Source organism: Crocodylus porosus, unplaced genomic scaffold (genome assembly GCF_001723895.1).
Source record: "Crocodylus porosus isolate Cpor-Errol unplaced genomic scaffold, CroPor_comp1, whole genome shotgun sequence".
Lineage (NCBI taxonomy): Eukaryota > Metazoa > Chordata > Crocodylia > Crocodylidae > Crocodylus > Crocodylus porosus.
The window spans coordinates 33673574-33687754 of record NW_017728947.1 but is presented as its reverse complement, the minus strand read 5'-3'; the positions used below and the strand labels follow the sequence as shown (position 1 = coordinate 33687754).

Here is a 14181-nt window from a genome sequence, read left to right as displayed (position 1 = left end):
GGGCCCAGCATTGACCAGTTGAGGGAGTTCAAGTGAGGCTTATGAGTCTATAGCTCTGTCTCTTGGGTCTGCCTTCCTGACCCTTCTATGGGGTAACCCACCCAGTTGTGGGAGTTAAGGCACCCCAACCCACCTTTCACCAGGGTGGTAACTGGCCTGGCATTTCCTGTGGGCTCCCATTGCACTGAAAGCCCCACCAGGCCACCCACTCCTGTCAGGGTACAGTATTAGGTCATGCCCAGGAGCCTCCTAGCCATCCCCTGCAGTTCCTCCCTTACCTCCAAGGTGTTCAATAAAGCCTTGCTGCCTCCTATGCCAGCAGCAAAATGCCCTGCTTTTATAGGCAGCCCTGAATCTAAAATGGCTGCTGCAATCAGGCACCTGCTGGCTGTTTGGCTTAGGTCTTAAAGTGGCAGGCACAAACAGTGCCCTGCCACAGAAGGCTTCCTTCAGCTAATCACCTAGCAGTGGTTTTGTTTGTTTTCTTTTGGTTTTTGATCTGCAATATATATTTGCTTGACTGTACATTAACTATATGCGAGTGTATCAGTGCATACCAAGTTTCAGTATTTCAGCTGAAATAATTTTCGACACACATCTGAAGTACTTGTTTACATCTAAAATACAAGCAAGTCAGGTTACCCAGACTGATTAAGGTTGAAACTTGTCACTTGGATTGGACGTAATTATGTTACAACTGGGATAAAGTCCAAGACTTTAACAATATTGCTGAATCATATGCACACCACACATTTATCCAGACTGCAGAAAGTTCTCCTATGTGTTGCTCTTGCAAATTAGTAAAGTCTTGTTTCCCATCCTTTGTTACAATTTTTGTATTGTCATCTCACTACTTACTACACAGATAGTATTCTCAATCCATGAGCTTTTGCTGACTGCCTTTTTATAAACATAAAAAATATTTTTTTGCCATGCATCTCCTCCCTTGGCTCTCTGGGGAAACATTTCTCGGTCCAAGTGAGCTATATCATCAGTGAAAGCAATGTCTTGAACAAGAAGAAAGTTCCTGAGTCCCACTGTCATGTTGTTAAGCTTCTTTTCATTTGGAATCCCAAGTTCCAGGGCCAACTACCAGGCTTCACAATGCAAACTGGTTGTGGGGCAAAGGAAACTAAAGGGCTGCAGCAGTAGAAATAATGAAACTTCTATAAGCTGGTGATTAGCCATGCAATGTAGCTTCCTGAAAGCACATCCTATATCAAGGACAAAAATCATACAAGACATATACCAGTTAAACACATTTTTGGACATCAATGACTGTGAACACCAGAGTTCAGGAAGAGACTAAAGAACACTCCAAGTGTTTGGCATCATCAGATTTTGACTATTTAATGGATGAAATGTTCAGTTATGTTTGAACTTTCCAAAGGAGGTTGAGGAAAGCATTTAATTGGTTTTGAATCTCTTTGACTTCAGCTAAACCAGTCATTGAAGTCAGCTGTTGTCTTGTGTGTGGCCACGTTGTGGAAGCATGACGTAGATATTTGCTTTTTCAATTCTATTCCTGGGTTGGGGAGCTGAGTTTTGATCTACCAGTTGCTAACAGACTAGCCAGAGATTTGGCAGTCACTCTAAAGCAAAAAACCCCCCGAAAACATTCTGGATTAAATTTCAGGATGCTGCATCTTCCCACTTCTGCAGAAAGAAACTTCTGTAGCCTTTTTAGTTAGTGTATCTGTAAAAAAAAAAAAAAAAAAAGGGGGGGGAAGAGAGCTGCCTGATGTCTGAGACATATGTCAGGAATAATTATTGTGATGGATGCAGACATATTAACAGTACCCAGTAGAAGAAGCAAGCTCAGTTCCATGTTATCTGGGCTTCAGGTCCAGTGCTGATTCCCTTAAAAAAAAACCCCAAAAAACAAAATGAAGCAAAAAACCCCACAAACAAACAAAAAAACCCCCACACACACATTTTTGGAGGAGGGGGAAAGCAACTCTCTTCCCTCAATTCCATGATATTCTAGCATGGATCTGGCAGGTGACAGGGGTGTAATGCCAAGGGCATGAAACTTGGAAGATCTAAAAAATGAAACTCCTGTCTAACAAAGCATGATTACAATTTCTATCAGAATCTGCATGAAGCATAGGACTGGGAGAACCTATGGTAGTAGTCGATCTACAGCCACAAGACAGCAGGCTGTGGAGCAATCCAGATCTCGAGCTGAATTTCAGTCTATTTCCCACATGGAGTAAGTAATATCAACCATGGAAGTCGATTAATTTCCCTATTTTTGTCTGTCTACTTTGTATATTTGACAACACTTTTAATCATTTTCACGACTGCCTCTCTCTAGTCATCTTTTACTTTGGTTGAAGAAAAGGATATATAAATAAAATATATCCAAAAATGCTACTTCAAAAAAACCTCTCAAACTAGAATTTTTTTTGACAGATTAAAATTCAATTGGAAAATGTTCAAGTCTTAAACGCAACACCTCCACCTTATATAGAAAAGGACTGATTTTTCCTGATGTGAATAGGAGTTAATCTGCCATTCTGGCTCGGATCACCAAAAGTCTACAGTAAACAAAAAGCATAGTTCATAGTTCAGAATGGCAGATTAACAGACTCAGTGAGACACAGACACACACCACATAATCTAGTGCCTTATTTAAAATTAAACACAGTTCTTAGAGTTATGTAACTTCACATCTCTGTTTGTCTAAGGCAACTCTAATCTGAGTCTGTTATAGCCCTTCAGTTCTTTAAGACTGAGCACTACAGTTGAAAATTAGACTACACCTACCAGGTTGAAAACTTGAGAGAGAGAAACTTGCAGGGATGAGAAACCAACTAAAGTATCAACATAAAACAGAAACTCCCTAACAATATACCAGTCTACCCAAATAGGAAAGTCTTACTGAAAGACGCCAAGACTCGGGCTTCAGTGGGTCTCAAAAGAGAGGCAATTCCAGAGCTGAGAGCAATGCTGAGACCTTCCATATATTTTTGCCATATGCATGTGATGCACTGACAGTACTTGCAGGAGGTTGCTACTGTTGGCTGACATTGGGGATCCTGATGGGGCATAAGGGAGAAAGTGTCTTATAGAAGTAGGGCCCTCATCATTTAGGGGCTTTTAGGTCAAAACCAGCACCTTGAATTTTGCCTGGAAAGCTATTGGGGCGAACGCAGTCTTTGGAACACCAGAGTTGTGTTCCTGGTGATCCACACCAATCAGAAGTCAGGCCACTGTGTTCTGCACCACCTGCAACTAGACAGTCTTCAAGGGCAGCCCCATGTAGAGTACACTGCAATAGTCTAGCCTTCTGATTAAGAAGGCACAGATGATAGTAGCAGATCTGAATCTGAAAGAGTTGCAGCCTTCACACCAAAGGGATTTGGTGAAAGGCACTCCAAGCCACCACTGCCACCTGAAGATCCAGGTGCAGCAAAGGCTGTGAATCCAAGAGACAAGGAGAGGATAAACCCCAGTGGCATGTGTCTGCCCCACCCCACAAACCCACCAAGTCAAGTGGTCTGCCTACCACTATCACCTCTGCTTTGTCTGGATTATGTTAAACTGGTAACATTTCAAAACAGAGGAATTTAAAAAAATCAAAATTGATACTCAAGTCAGTGGTTCCTCACTTTATAAGCACATTAACAAGTGTTTCTCTTATATAAGAAACAAGGTTTTATAAACTTGTTAGCACTTTGACACTTGTTTTTAAATAAAAGCTGTTAAGTTTGCATTGTAAAATCCCCTCTCCTGTGCATCTACAAGTATGTTCAGACTTCCATTGTACTCTGTCAGATACCTCAACTACAATTACTACATTGTAATTTGGGATTACTAAATAGCACAAAAGAGATATGTGAAGCTTCCCTATCTTGCTCAGATATGTGCAGGTTCAAGGTACACATTGATCTTGGGAAGTGGACAGAAGATAAACAATTCAACCAAACGCTTGGTTCTTTATCAATAGAAAAAACAAATGTTTTATTACTAGGGCTGAGACTTGAATTTATCATTTGTAGGCAACAGTGAATGAGTAGAAGGACATGTAGAAGAGCTTGCAAATAGGTGATTGTTTTCCCTTGTGCAACCTCTCTGTTCATTATAAAGTTGATGATTAATACTGGCAACCAACTCCTACGGCTCTTTTAACAGATGCTATGAATCTTGGCTGGGAAGCACACGACCAAGACCTTAGAATACATAGACTTTACTATGAATCAGAAGCAAATCTCCACACACTTGTCATGAATAGAACAGGGATATTTTTAAAAAATGTAGTGAACAATTTACTTACCAAAAAGGAAAGTTTCACAGGGAAAGAAACTAGTCACGTATTTGGGTTAACTTAAGTAAATAGTCTTGGAGAAAAAAAAATAAAGAGGAAATTTTCAGAAGTCAAGATGCTTTGCTTTGATACTTTCTAAATCAGACTTTCCATTATTTTGTTTCAAAATTACATTTTTTAAAAACAAACTGCAAAATGCAGGTAAAGGGTTAGAATTCTTGTAAAAATGTTTCTCAATCCAAAATTAAATTTATATTTTTTCTTTTGTTTTATTTTTCTGCGAAAATATTACTGTTTTAATTATGGTTCATCTAAAATTAAATTTTGCATTTTTTCAGTTTGCACATGGAAAAAAAAGAAAATTCAAATATAGGCAGTTCTAATGACAGATCTGCTCAAACCTGCACTACTGGACACTAACCAGACTTCTGAGAGACTCCAAATACCAAATCCCTTAGGCCCTGCACGTGCTGGGACTTGGCAAAATTTCAGGCTCTCAAGCCTGCAATTTAAGTCTACTACCTGAGTTCAGTGACATTTCCCCAAGCCTTCCCCAGGCATGAGTCTTCTAGTTTACACCCTTTAGGGATGCATGCTAACAAAAACCAAATAGGCATAGGCTTGGCAAAAGGCATCTAATGCAATTATTCTTTACTTAAGAGAAAACAGACAGTACAATTCATTGGGAAAACAAAATGCCCAGAACACTACAACACTTCACACTAGTTCACCCGTCTGAGTTCAGGTTGGCAGGCTCCCCTCACCACATCAGGTTTGGTCTGGGAAAAATGACCAAACCCATAGTAGAGAAAGTCCTGTACGATTGATTTTGGTTTGCTTTGACGTTTTCCAGTCTCCTGTGTTATGTGCTTGATTTAATCATCCACAAGAGGCTACCAAACACCAGGGTGGACTGATTTAAACTAAACAACCAAACTGATTTAAACGAGCAAGCTAAAAACCCAATTTAAATAATTGATTTTTATTAACTTTCCAAGTGTATATTTTTCATTCATTGATGTAACAATTAGAATATGTTGATTTACAATGAAATACCATTTGTACAGGAGATATGGTACATAGGTACAAAGCTGAATTATTTTATATTAGACATAACATCTAGTATATTATTTAGTTATATATCACATAAGCTAATTAATATATGATTAATAAGTACTATAGTATAAAATAGTGTCAATAGATACAATATTTATATATTATAGAATTAATAGCATATTATAGATATCATAAGCTTGTAATAGAATATGTAAGTTATATAGTATCTACAGCTTAATATATTTGGATTGTTAGAAACCCTAGATTTTAGTATGCTATAAAAAGATGAAATATGTATCTTATTCACATAACCTTTTGCTCATATTTGTAATCAAGCTTTATTAAGATAGCAACTTGAATGTAATTAAACACAGAAAACACTCACTTTAAATTTATTGAAATATTTTGCATACAGAAACTTTTTAAAAATCAAAGTGGACATTTGCAACTATCTAATTTATTAGACACTGGTACTAACCACTATCGTATTAGAAGTCTGAAAGGTGATTAGCAAATTAAATAAGTTATTTCAGATCACCCTGTGGACAATTTCCTAAAATGCCTAGGTGAACATTATTTGAGCTTAAGTTACTACTTGCCTAATTCTCCTTAAAATGAGACCATAATTTTTTTTTTTTTTTTTTGAAATTTTCAGGCTGTTTGCCTGAAACTATGTTGTTCTGAAATTTTTTACTTCCTTTCTTTCTAGCTTTAGAACTCATGAATGTCATCCTCATTTTATTCATAGACTGGAAAAGTAAAAAACAAGTTTTCCTGCTTTTTTAACTCCCAATCAATTTCTCAGCTTTGAATAAACTGATCTAAATGAAGAAAGTACTCTTACTGCACCTGCAGAAGAGGCTACTGATGGTAAAAACTGGTTTAGCAGTTCATCAAACTGTTTCCAGGCCCTTCGCTAGTTACTTCCTCCAACTCAGGGGTACAACTTTCTTTAAAACATCCTCAGCAAATGTGCACTACATGAATGGTTAACCTCCAGCTCTGAAATTTATTATGGTTGGCATGATTGATGGGTGATTAGTTGATAGCAGTATTTTCTGCTTTGGCATTTAGACATCCACCCTGGTACTTTAAGCATATTGGCTAGGTGAATAGGTGAAATTGGTGTTTGATCCATCTGCTTCTTTACTGAATGCAATTTAACTTTGTTGTCAGGCATTTCTTGCTTTAATGTTTCTTGAAGTTCTTTCCGTATTGCAACAGCATCCACAATAGAGCAGCACTATTTCTGTAGTTTGTCCAAGGCTATGGAAATAGGTTTTAGCATACTCAGCACATCTTCTAGGGCTGTGCGAAGCTTCAGTCACTGATTTGATCTGGCAGAATCTGAATCAAATCAGGAGACCCCTTAATCCAGGGGTGAGCAATTATTTTGGGCGGAGGGCTGCTTACTGAGTTTTGGCAAGCTATCGAGGGCCATATGACAGGCATCCCAGGGCAGATAAATATTAATTTTCTAAATTTTTAGGGGTCCTGTGGGCTGGATAGAATGGCCTGGCGGGCTGCATTTTGCCCACCCCTGCAACTGAATCGGAACCCTCTGATTCGATTTGGAGAGATTCAATGATTCAGACATGGGCACAGCTTTAAACGTTTTTTCTACAGACCTCAGGGTACCAGGCAGCTCATGAACGCTGAGATGCCGGGGCAGATGCAGCATCCCACAGGAGCATGGGGGGGTGGTCCCCACCGTGCTCGGTGGTGGACCCAGACGTGGACGAGAAGCACTTCCAGTCTGCTTCTGGGTCCACCACAGAGCACATGGGGACCCTCCCCCAGCTCAGCAACTGGTGCCTCTTGGGTTGTGCGGGGGGAGGGGGTGGTACTCAGGGTCCACCTGCAGCTGATCACCGGGCCGGGGCGATGCAGGGTGGGGGCCCCCCATGCGCTTGGCAGCGGACCTGAAAGCGGACCGGGAGTACTTCCGGTCCACTTCTGGGTCTGCCACTGAGCACATGCGGGGGCCCCCCACGCTCCTGCAGGACCACTCCATCTGCCCAACCATCGCAGCATTTGTGAGCCACCTGGTACCTCAAGGTACATAGAAAAAACATTCAAAGTTGTGTCTATGGCCAAATCACTGATTCTCCAAGTCAGCATCGAATCTTCAGATTTGGATTTGACTGAATTGAATCAGGACTGTGATCTGAATCAACGAATCAAATCGCTATCCCCCAATTCGGGCCAAATCCAAATCCGAATCAAATATGGCCCATTTTGCATGCCACTAATATGTTCTACATTTCTCTTTAGTCCAATATTGACTACTCTAGCTGTAATACTTCCATCAATTTTGTCATGATTTTCTTCACAGATGGTTGTCGGAATAGGTCAGCTCTTAGCAAATAGCTCAAAGCAGTCAACTGCTGAATTCCATCAGACACCTTGCAGGAGAATTAGCTTGGATCCCACAGCTCTCTTCACTGAAGCTGTAGCAAACTGGCTGTGATGGAAATATATGATGCATCCTTTAGCCAAAGATTTAAGTACTCCAGCAATAAAGAAAAACGTTGAAATTTGCAAAATGAGCACTGTATCTGTAACATTGTTTCAGCTTTGCTTTCTTATCTTCTAAGCTTCTTCTCATCTTCTTGCTGCTCCTTTGCATACAGTAGTATAAATCCTGTACCCCTGGCAGGGTCAAGCCCCTAACACATGAAATATCATGCTGCATTTTTAAAGCTTGACTACCTCAAAAGTTAGACGTTTCCATCCTTATTCTTACATAGAAGAAAATCAGCCTTTTTAGTAAAGGTTCATTGACTCAACGTATTATTTTAATGTATACCTTAGTCTATGCTATACTAAATGTATACCTTAGTCTATACTGTATTACATTCCAATTTCATTTTTAAACGGTTTATTCTTAAAAAGTAAAACTTAGTTGGAACTTAAAATTTTAAAAATTAAAAAAAAAAAAATTGGATTTTTTTTGGATTAAAAAAGAAAATAAATTTTTATCCACCCTGCCAGACACCCCAATCAGGTAACACCCCCCCCCCCCGCACAATAAATCAGTTTTCCTGGAGAGAAGCCAGCCCACTCTCTAGAGCAGTTCTATTTTCAGTGGGAAAGCACTTAGGTTAACATTGCTTTATTATCAGCTTTATCCCAGAACTTTGTATTGTGAGAGTTGGCATTACTGCATACTATGATATTGGCCATTGGAACTTGTTGAACTGGACTTCCAACAGTCTGAGCACAATTAGGAGTCTCACAATTTCCAAGTCAAATTAACTCTGACTTGCAACCTCAGGATAAAACCTTCAGATCTCGGGTTTTTTCCTTCTGGTGCATGTAAAGAGCACCCAACTGGTAAGTCTGTGGAAGGGAAGGGGTGGGGAGAGGAGGAAGGGGTAGGGATGAGGGTGGGGCAGATCGAGGCTCCCATGGTGAGGGAAGGAGTAGGTGGTGAATGGGGCCCGGGGCAAGGGCAGGGCTTGGCACAGAGCCACAGGAGGCTCATCCAGAGACACAGGGGAAGGGGTGCGGCTCCCTGCCACTGCATGCACTGCACCCCCAGAGGAGGCATGGGGGGGAACTTGCCCCCCCAGATTTGTGCATGGGCAGAGGTCACATGGCTCCTAGGGCAAAGGCAGCTGGGCACAGAGCGGGCAGCCTGCCTCTGCCCCACACAAATCCAGGGGGCACGTGCCTTCCATGCCTCCCCCCCAGGGTGTGCTCAGGGGCAAGGAGCCATCTACCCCTCCCCCGTGCTTCTGGATGAGCTTCCTGCGGCACTGCTGCACAACCTGCAACCCAACCCATCTGCCTCTCTACCTGCCTCTGCGCCTGTCTGCCTGCCTCTCACTCTCAAGCCACAGCCTCCACATCCCTGCTGCTGCCCCTCACTCCTGACCCACAGTACCCCACATCCTGCCAGTGTCCAGGTCCTTCCCTTCTGGGCTTCAACACCCCCCCACAGCCCCGACACCTTCACAAATAGCTCCCCCCCCCCACACACTTCAAAAATAGCATCTCACGATTTACATTCAGATCTCATGATTTGTAAGTTTGTCTCATGATTTTTGACAGGGTGGGGTTGGCAATACTGTAGTATAACAGGGAGCCTGGGGCTACAGTTACTTTACTAGGGGGAAATAATTAATTGGTACTACCTGTAAGGCATGGGCATGGCTGTAAGGGAGGTTGGAGGCCACAAAATTAGCCCTTAAGGTGATTAGTGCCTGGGGGCAGGACCAAGCCGGGGGGTCATATTGGTGCCAAAGGATAAGACAGCAGGGTTCAGAAGGAACCCACAGACTGAGTGTAGACAAGGGCTCACTGCGACACAACGGTGCCTCCCTTTTACCAATCAACCAATTATATCAAGGCATAGTAAGCAAGGGAAAAGGAAGCAAATGCAAATTTCCTCAGGATTAGTAACAGTGCTACAGTCCTCAGCAAATTCTGTTCCCAGTCAACCATCTACCAGGAGGGTGAGAGAATAGCTCCCTGCCCTCAGGAGCTGCTTGCTGCCGGGGCAAGCTCTGCTGCAGGAGTCCAGGAGGGGACTTATGGAGCTCCCTGCTGCCAGGGCAAGGAGACAAGCCCCCAGCTCATGACTGGGGAGTGGGAGCTGGGAGATCCTTATCTCTCAGCCCCCACTCCACAATTATGATCAGGGAGTGGGGGACTGGGATACCCTTATCTCCCTGCCTGAGCCCCACAATCACGGAGCCAGTACTGGGAGCTCCCTGCTGGTAGGGGCTTGTTCCCTGCCCAGCTTTGCAAGCATGGAGCTGGGGGATGTGGAGAGGAAACAGGCTGTGGAGGCCTGGCCATTGCTACGAGAACTGGGCTGCAGGCTCCCAGCTGACAGCTAGATTCCCATCTCCCATGGAGCCAGCAGTGAACTTCCGTTTTGTCCAATCAAGGTAAAGTACCTCAGAATACTTTACAAAAAATCATTCCAGATTACAGGTGGGAGTCTGCACCCACCAATAGTGGGTTAAATGGACACTTGACTAGGGTGGTTTATTCAAGGCAGGATCATCCCCAAGTAGACAGTTAGACTAGATAACCATCTAAGTTCTCCTCTAGCCCTATTTTTTTAGGATTCTATGATTCTGTGGCATAAAAGCAGAACAAAATCATATTTGGTAAATGTAAGTAATTTTATTTGAAATTGTAAATATGATTAAAAGCAAAAATTCTTGCATGAAATATATCAATGTAACATTAATAAGCAAAAGAACATGCGTCTTTCAGCTTTGCTAATATTAATATCGTCTATATTCATAGAATTCATATCCAGATGGAGTCATTCTAATTGCCTTCAATTATAGTTCATTGCAAGACAAGACTTGAGCTATAATGTTTGAAGCAACGCAATTATTGTGTGTTTGTTGTTACTAACTTCCTTTATAATTTTGGAATTTACTTTCTGCTTTCAAGTGAACTGGCTGCAATGAACAAATACATACACTGTTTTTATTTATTTTTGAAGTACTGAATGATCTCATTCCGTTAGCAAGAACAATCAGCTTCACTATATTAATAATCAGTTGTTTTATTATACATTCTTTTCAGTAATTTAGCTAGGAAAAAAAAAGTTAGGGGCCTTGCACTCAAAAGCAGTTGAAACAGATTTGTGATTAAATGCTGAGTTCACTTTCTAGGAAAAGAAAAGCCTCAAATTAGAAAGGTTGCCTACCAACATTCATTAACAGTCTAGAGAAGTATTAGAAGGCACGAAGGTTATCAGGTTCCATTAATTTCTATTTCAATAAGTAAGTATAGACAAAATGGTTACTTAAAGTCTCAAAAACAAATTTTATTTTGTGCCAACATTCGTTCATGTCTTCAACAGCTTACTCTCCAGTTGGATGGACACATGTCTCTGGACGGATTGATTTCCAATAGCACAGTTCACAGGTTAGCTTTTTCCTTTGCAGAAATGCGAGATGTATCTTGTGTGTATGTTCTAATCACATCCTTTAAAAAAGTGTGAAATTAAGTTATAAAAGAAATTATTTAAGACAAATCCTATCAGTTTAATTTACCATCAAAATCCCTGGACCATACACCTATCTATCCCAGAATGTAGTATACCTTATCCCAGTGCACCAAATGCCCTCATGACAACTATGTGGATGAAACTAGGAAGAAACAAAAAGAAAAAGCCCTGAAAATATCCCCACTATACCAAAATAAACAATCACTACCAAAAAAAATAAAATAAAGGACGGAGACACTAGAACACCAGTAGGAAAATATTTTTCGTAGGGGGCGGGGAGGATGGGAGGAGAAGAATTACTTCCTGTTTGACCTCACAGTTCTGGTACTCAAACTGAACATCAAGTACCAGTGAGTTAATAGAGATGATGACTTAATAACCCTCCTGAACAATCTTGCTCTTTCATCATCAGGTTCTCACTGCATCTCTTCTGCTGCTAGCTACCTTGTAATCTCTCTTATATTGTTTTTATTTAAAGAGTTTTGTACATGTTTTTGTTTCATCTGCTATTTAGCTCTGCTATGTCTGCATCTCTCCCTGAGGAAGGGTATTGTGATATCCAAAAGCTTGCCTATGTCTATGCCACCCATGTAGCTGGTCCTATAAAAAAAGGTATCATCCACAAGAATTCCTGCTTCCTGAATCTTTAACATACCGGATTCCCAGCTTCAGCATTGTACTTATCCAGGAGAGCTTGAACACGGGCACCATAATCAGGATGAACATCAGTGAAGTTCTTCACCTAAAAGAGGAAGGCAAATTAAGTCAGGAATAGACTTAAATTCATTTCTCATTTTCAGATAGTCTTTGTTCTTTTCTCAAACTCTACAGGCTGCAATCAACATCCCATATGTAATAAGAAAGGTAAGCCACTGACCAAATAGCAGGAAAAAAATTTGAGGAATTTTCTATCTGCAATTAGATCACATAGGGTCACCACACAAATTAAGCAAGTGTCTCCCACTGAGAAAGGGTGAGTTGGAGCCTTTTATCTCCTCTGATTTATGTACACTAGGAGAAAAAATGTTTCAACTGTTAGTTACCCATAACTGAAACACCTAAGGCAAAGTAGGGATGCAGTTTAACACTTTATTTTGACATCTTTAAAATTCTATTAACCCGCTCCACAATTCAGGAAGCACAAGCTGCTTTGCTGCTGGAGTACAGTCTGTTAAAACTGCCAGCTCACAAAGCTGGAAGTTTTCTATAACGTAACTAAGAAGTTTTTACTATGTTTTGTACAATACAGAAAAAAACATCCACTTATTCAACTGGATTCAGAAAGCAAACAAACAACTTTCTGTTCTTCTTTTTATTTCTACATTGATCATTACTATAACATTCAGGCTAACACCATTATATCTACTTACAGCTTTCTTCTGAATGAAAAGCTGAGCACCTTTAAGAAGACCAGCAATGTTCTCACAGAGCCTTTGGCGTTCATCTTCTTTCAGCACTTTGGTAAAGAACACTCGCACCTTATGAAGAAAGACAGAAGCTTATATGCAAGGAAATGCCAGTATTTAATCTAATGTATAAACAGCTCTCCAGCAAATGCTGTTAAATTGCTAGAGCACAGTCTTGCTATAGATAGCAGAAAATACTGATTAGTCATTCTTTCAGCATAACCAACCACTTCCTCCCACAGTACAAAACTCCTAAAGCTTTTATATGTGACAAGGGATAAAGCACAAGAATGATCTGCTACTGGTCAAAATCAGGTCCTTGCCATCAACTTTAAAGATGCAGCCATGCTTCTTCCTAGCACAGTGGCGCTCAAATCTTTTGGCCCTGTGAGCCAAATGAGTGGCCTGGGACCAGATGCATGCTAAAATCAGACAGTGCTGGGATGAGGCCCTGCACTACTTCTTCATGCTAGGATACAAAACCCCAAAAACTCAGATTGGGTCCAGGGGCCCTGTGCCACCTTGCACACCTAATCTACTACACAGGGCCAAGCTCTCTGGCCCACTGGTCCAGAAATTTGGTAGCAGGGGGGAGTGGTACCACCCTACTGCCCTGTGGGCCAGATGACAATGCTGTGAGGCTAGATCTGGCGTGCAGGCTAGGGGTGACCACCCCTGCCTATCCTAACACCAAGAACATTATTCTTCTGGGCCATCTGTCAAAAAAGTTAAAATGTGGAATTCTATATACTTTTTGTAAGCATTGATATCTAACTTCTACAATTTCTAATATTAACATTTGATTCTTTCTAATCAAAACATAAATCTGAATGCTAGTCTATTTGTCTTCTCAAGCTAGTACTTCTTCTAAAAAACAACAAATAACCTGGCCTGAGTAAGACCAATTGACAATACTATTCATTTCTAATCTAAGATAATCAATTTAGCATTTCTAATGTTCAGTGCAGTTTGTCTGCTTACCCAATCAGTGATACAAGGAAGCAATCACTAATTAAATTGAGCTTTATTCCAGATCTGTATATCAGTGGTCAGAGTTTGGACCTAACAATTTATCATCTCTATTGCTAAGCGCAACAAAAACTTTCTTAAAAGTTCCAGTGAAATAACATTATACTAAGTAAAATGCAGCAATAAGTAAGGAGATATATGTTATTCAAATGGCTGGAGGAAAGTGAGGACGTGGTAAAATATGTTTAAAAGTAAAACTGTGTGCATTTAGTAATGCAACAAGACTAGATGTGCACCGATTATATCGGTTGCATATTGGACTGGTACCAGTAAAAGAAAAATTAATATTATTGGCTATTGGTTTTTGGCTGGTATAGTCAACTAATGTCCCTGATAAATGCCACATGCATACACATAACTGTATGCATGCATGTGGTCAGGAATGCAGCCAGGCAGCTTGGAAAGTAGCATCCTGCCATTAAGTCTGGGGGCTGGGGGGG

General features: G+C 40.9%; 1 protein-coding gene across 1 annotated transcript in view; it reads right to left on the bottom strand.

Annotated features, from left to right (window-relative positions):
• Positions 1–10449: 10449 nt before the first annotated feature.
• Positions 10450–14181, bottom strand: part of CAT (catalase) — a 39449-nt gene continuing 35717 nt past the window's right edge. The window contains exons 11-13 of the mRNA XM_019551931.1: positions 12677–12784; positions 11962–12048; positions 10450–11284 (exon numbers count right to left, since the gene is read on the bottom strand). Of these exons, the coding sequence (XP_019407476.1) occupies positions 11219–11284; positions 11962–12048; positions 12677–12784 (261 nt within the window). The 3' untranslated portion in view covers positions 10450–11218. The remainder of the gene's footprint in view (positions 11285–11961; positions 12049–12676; positions 12785–14181) is intronic.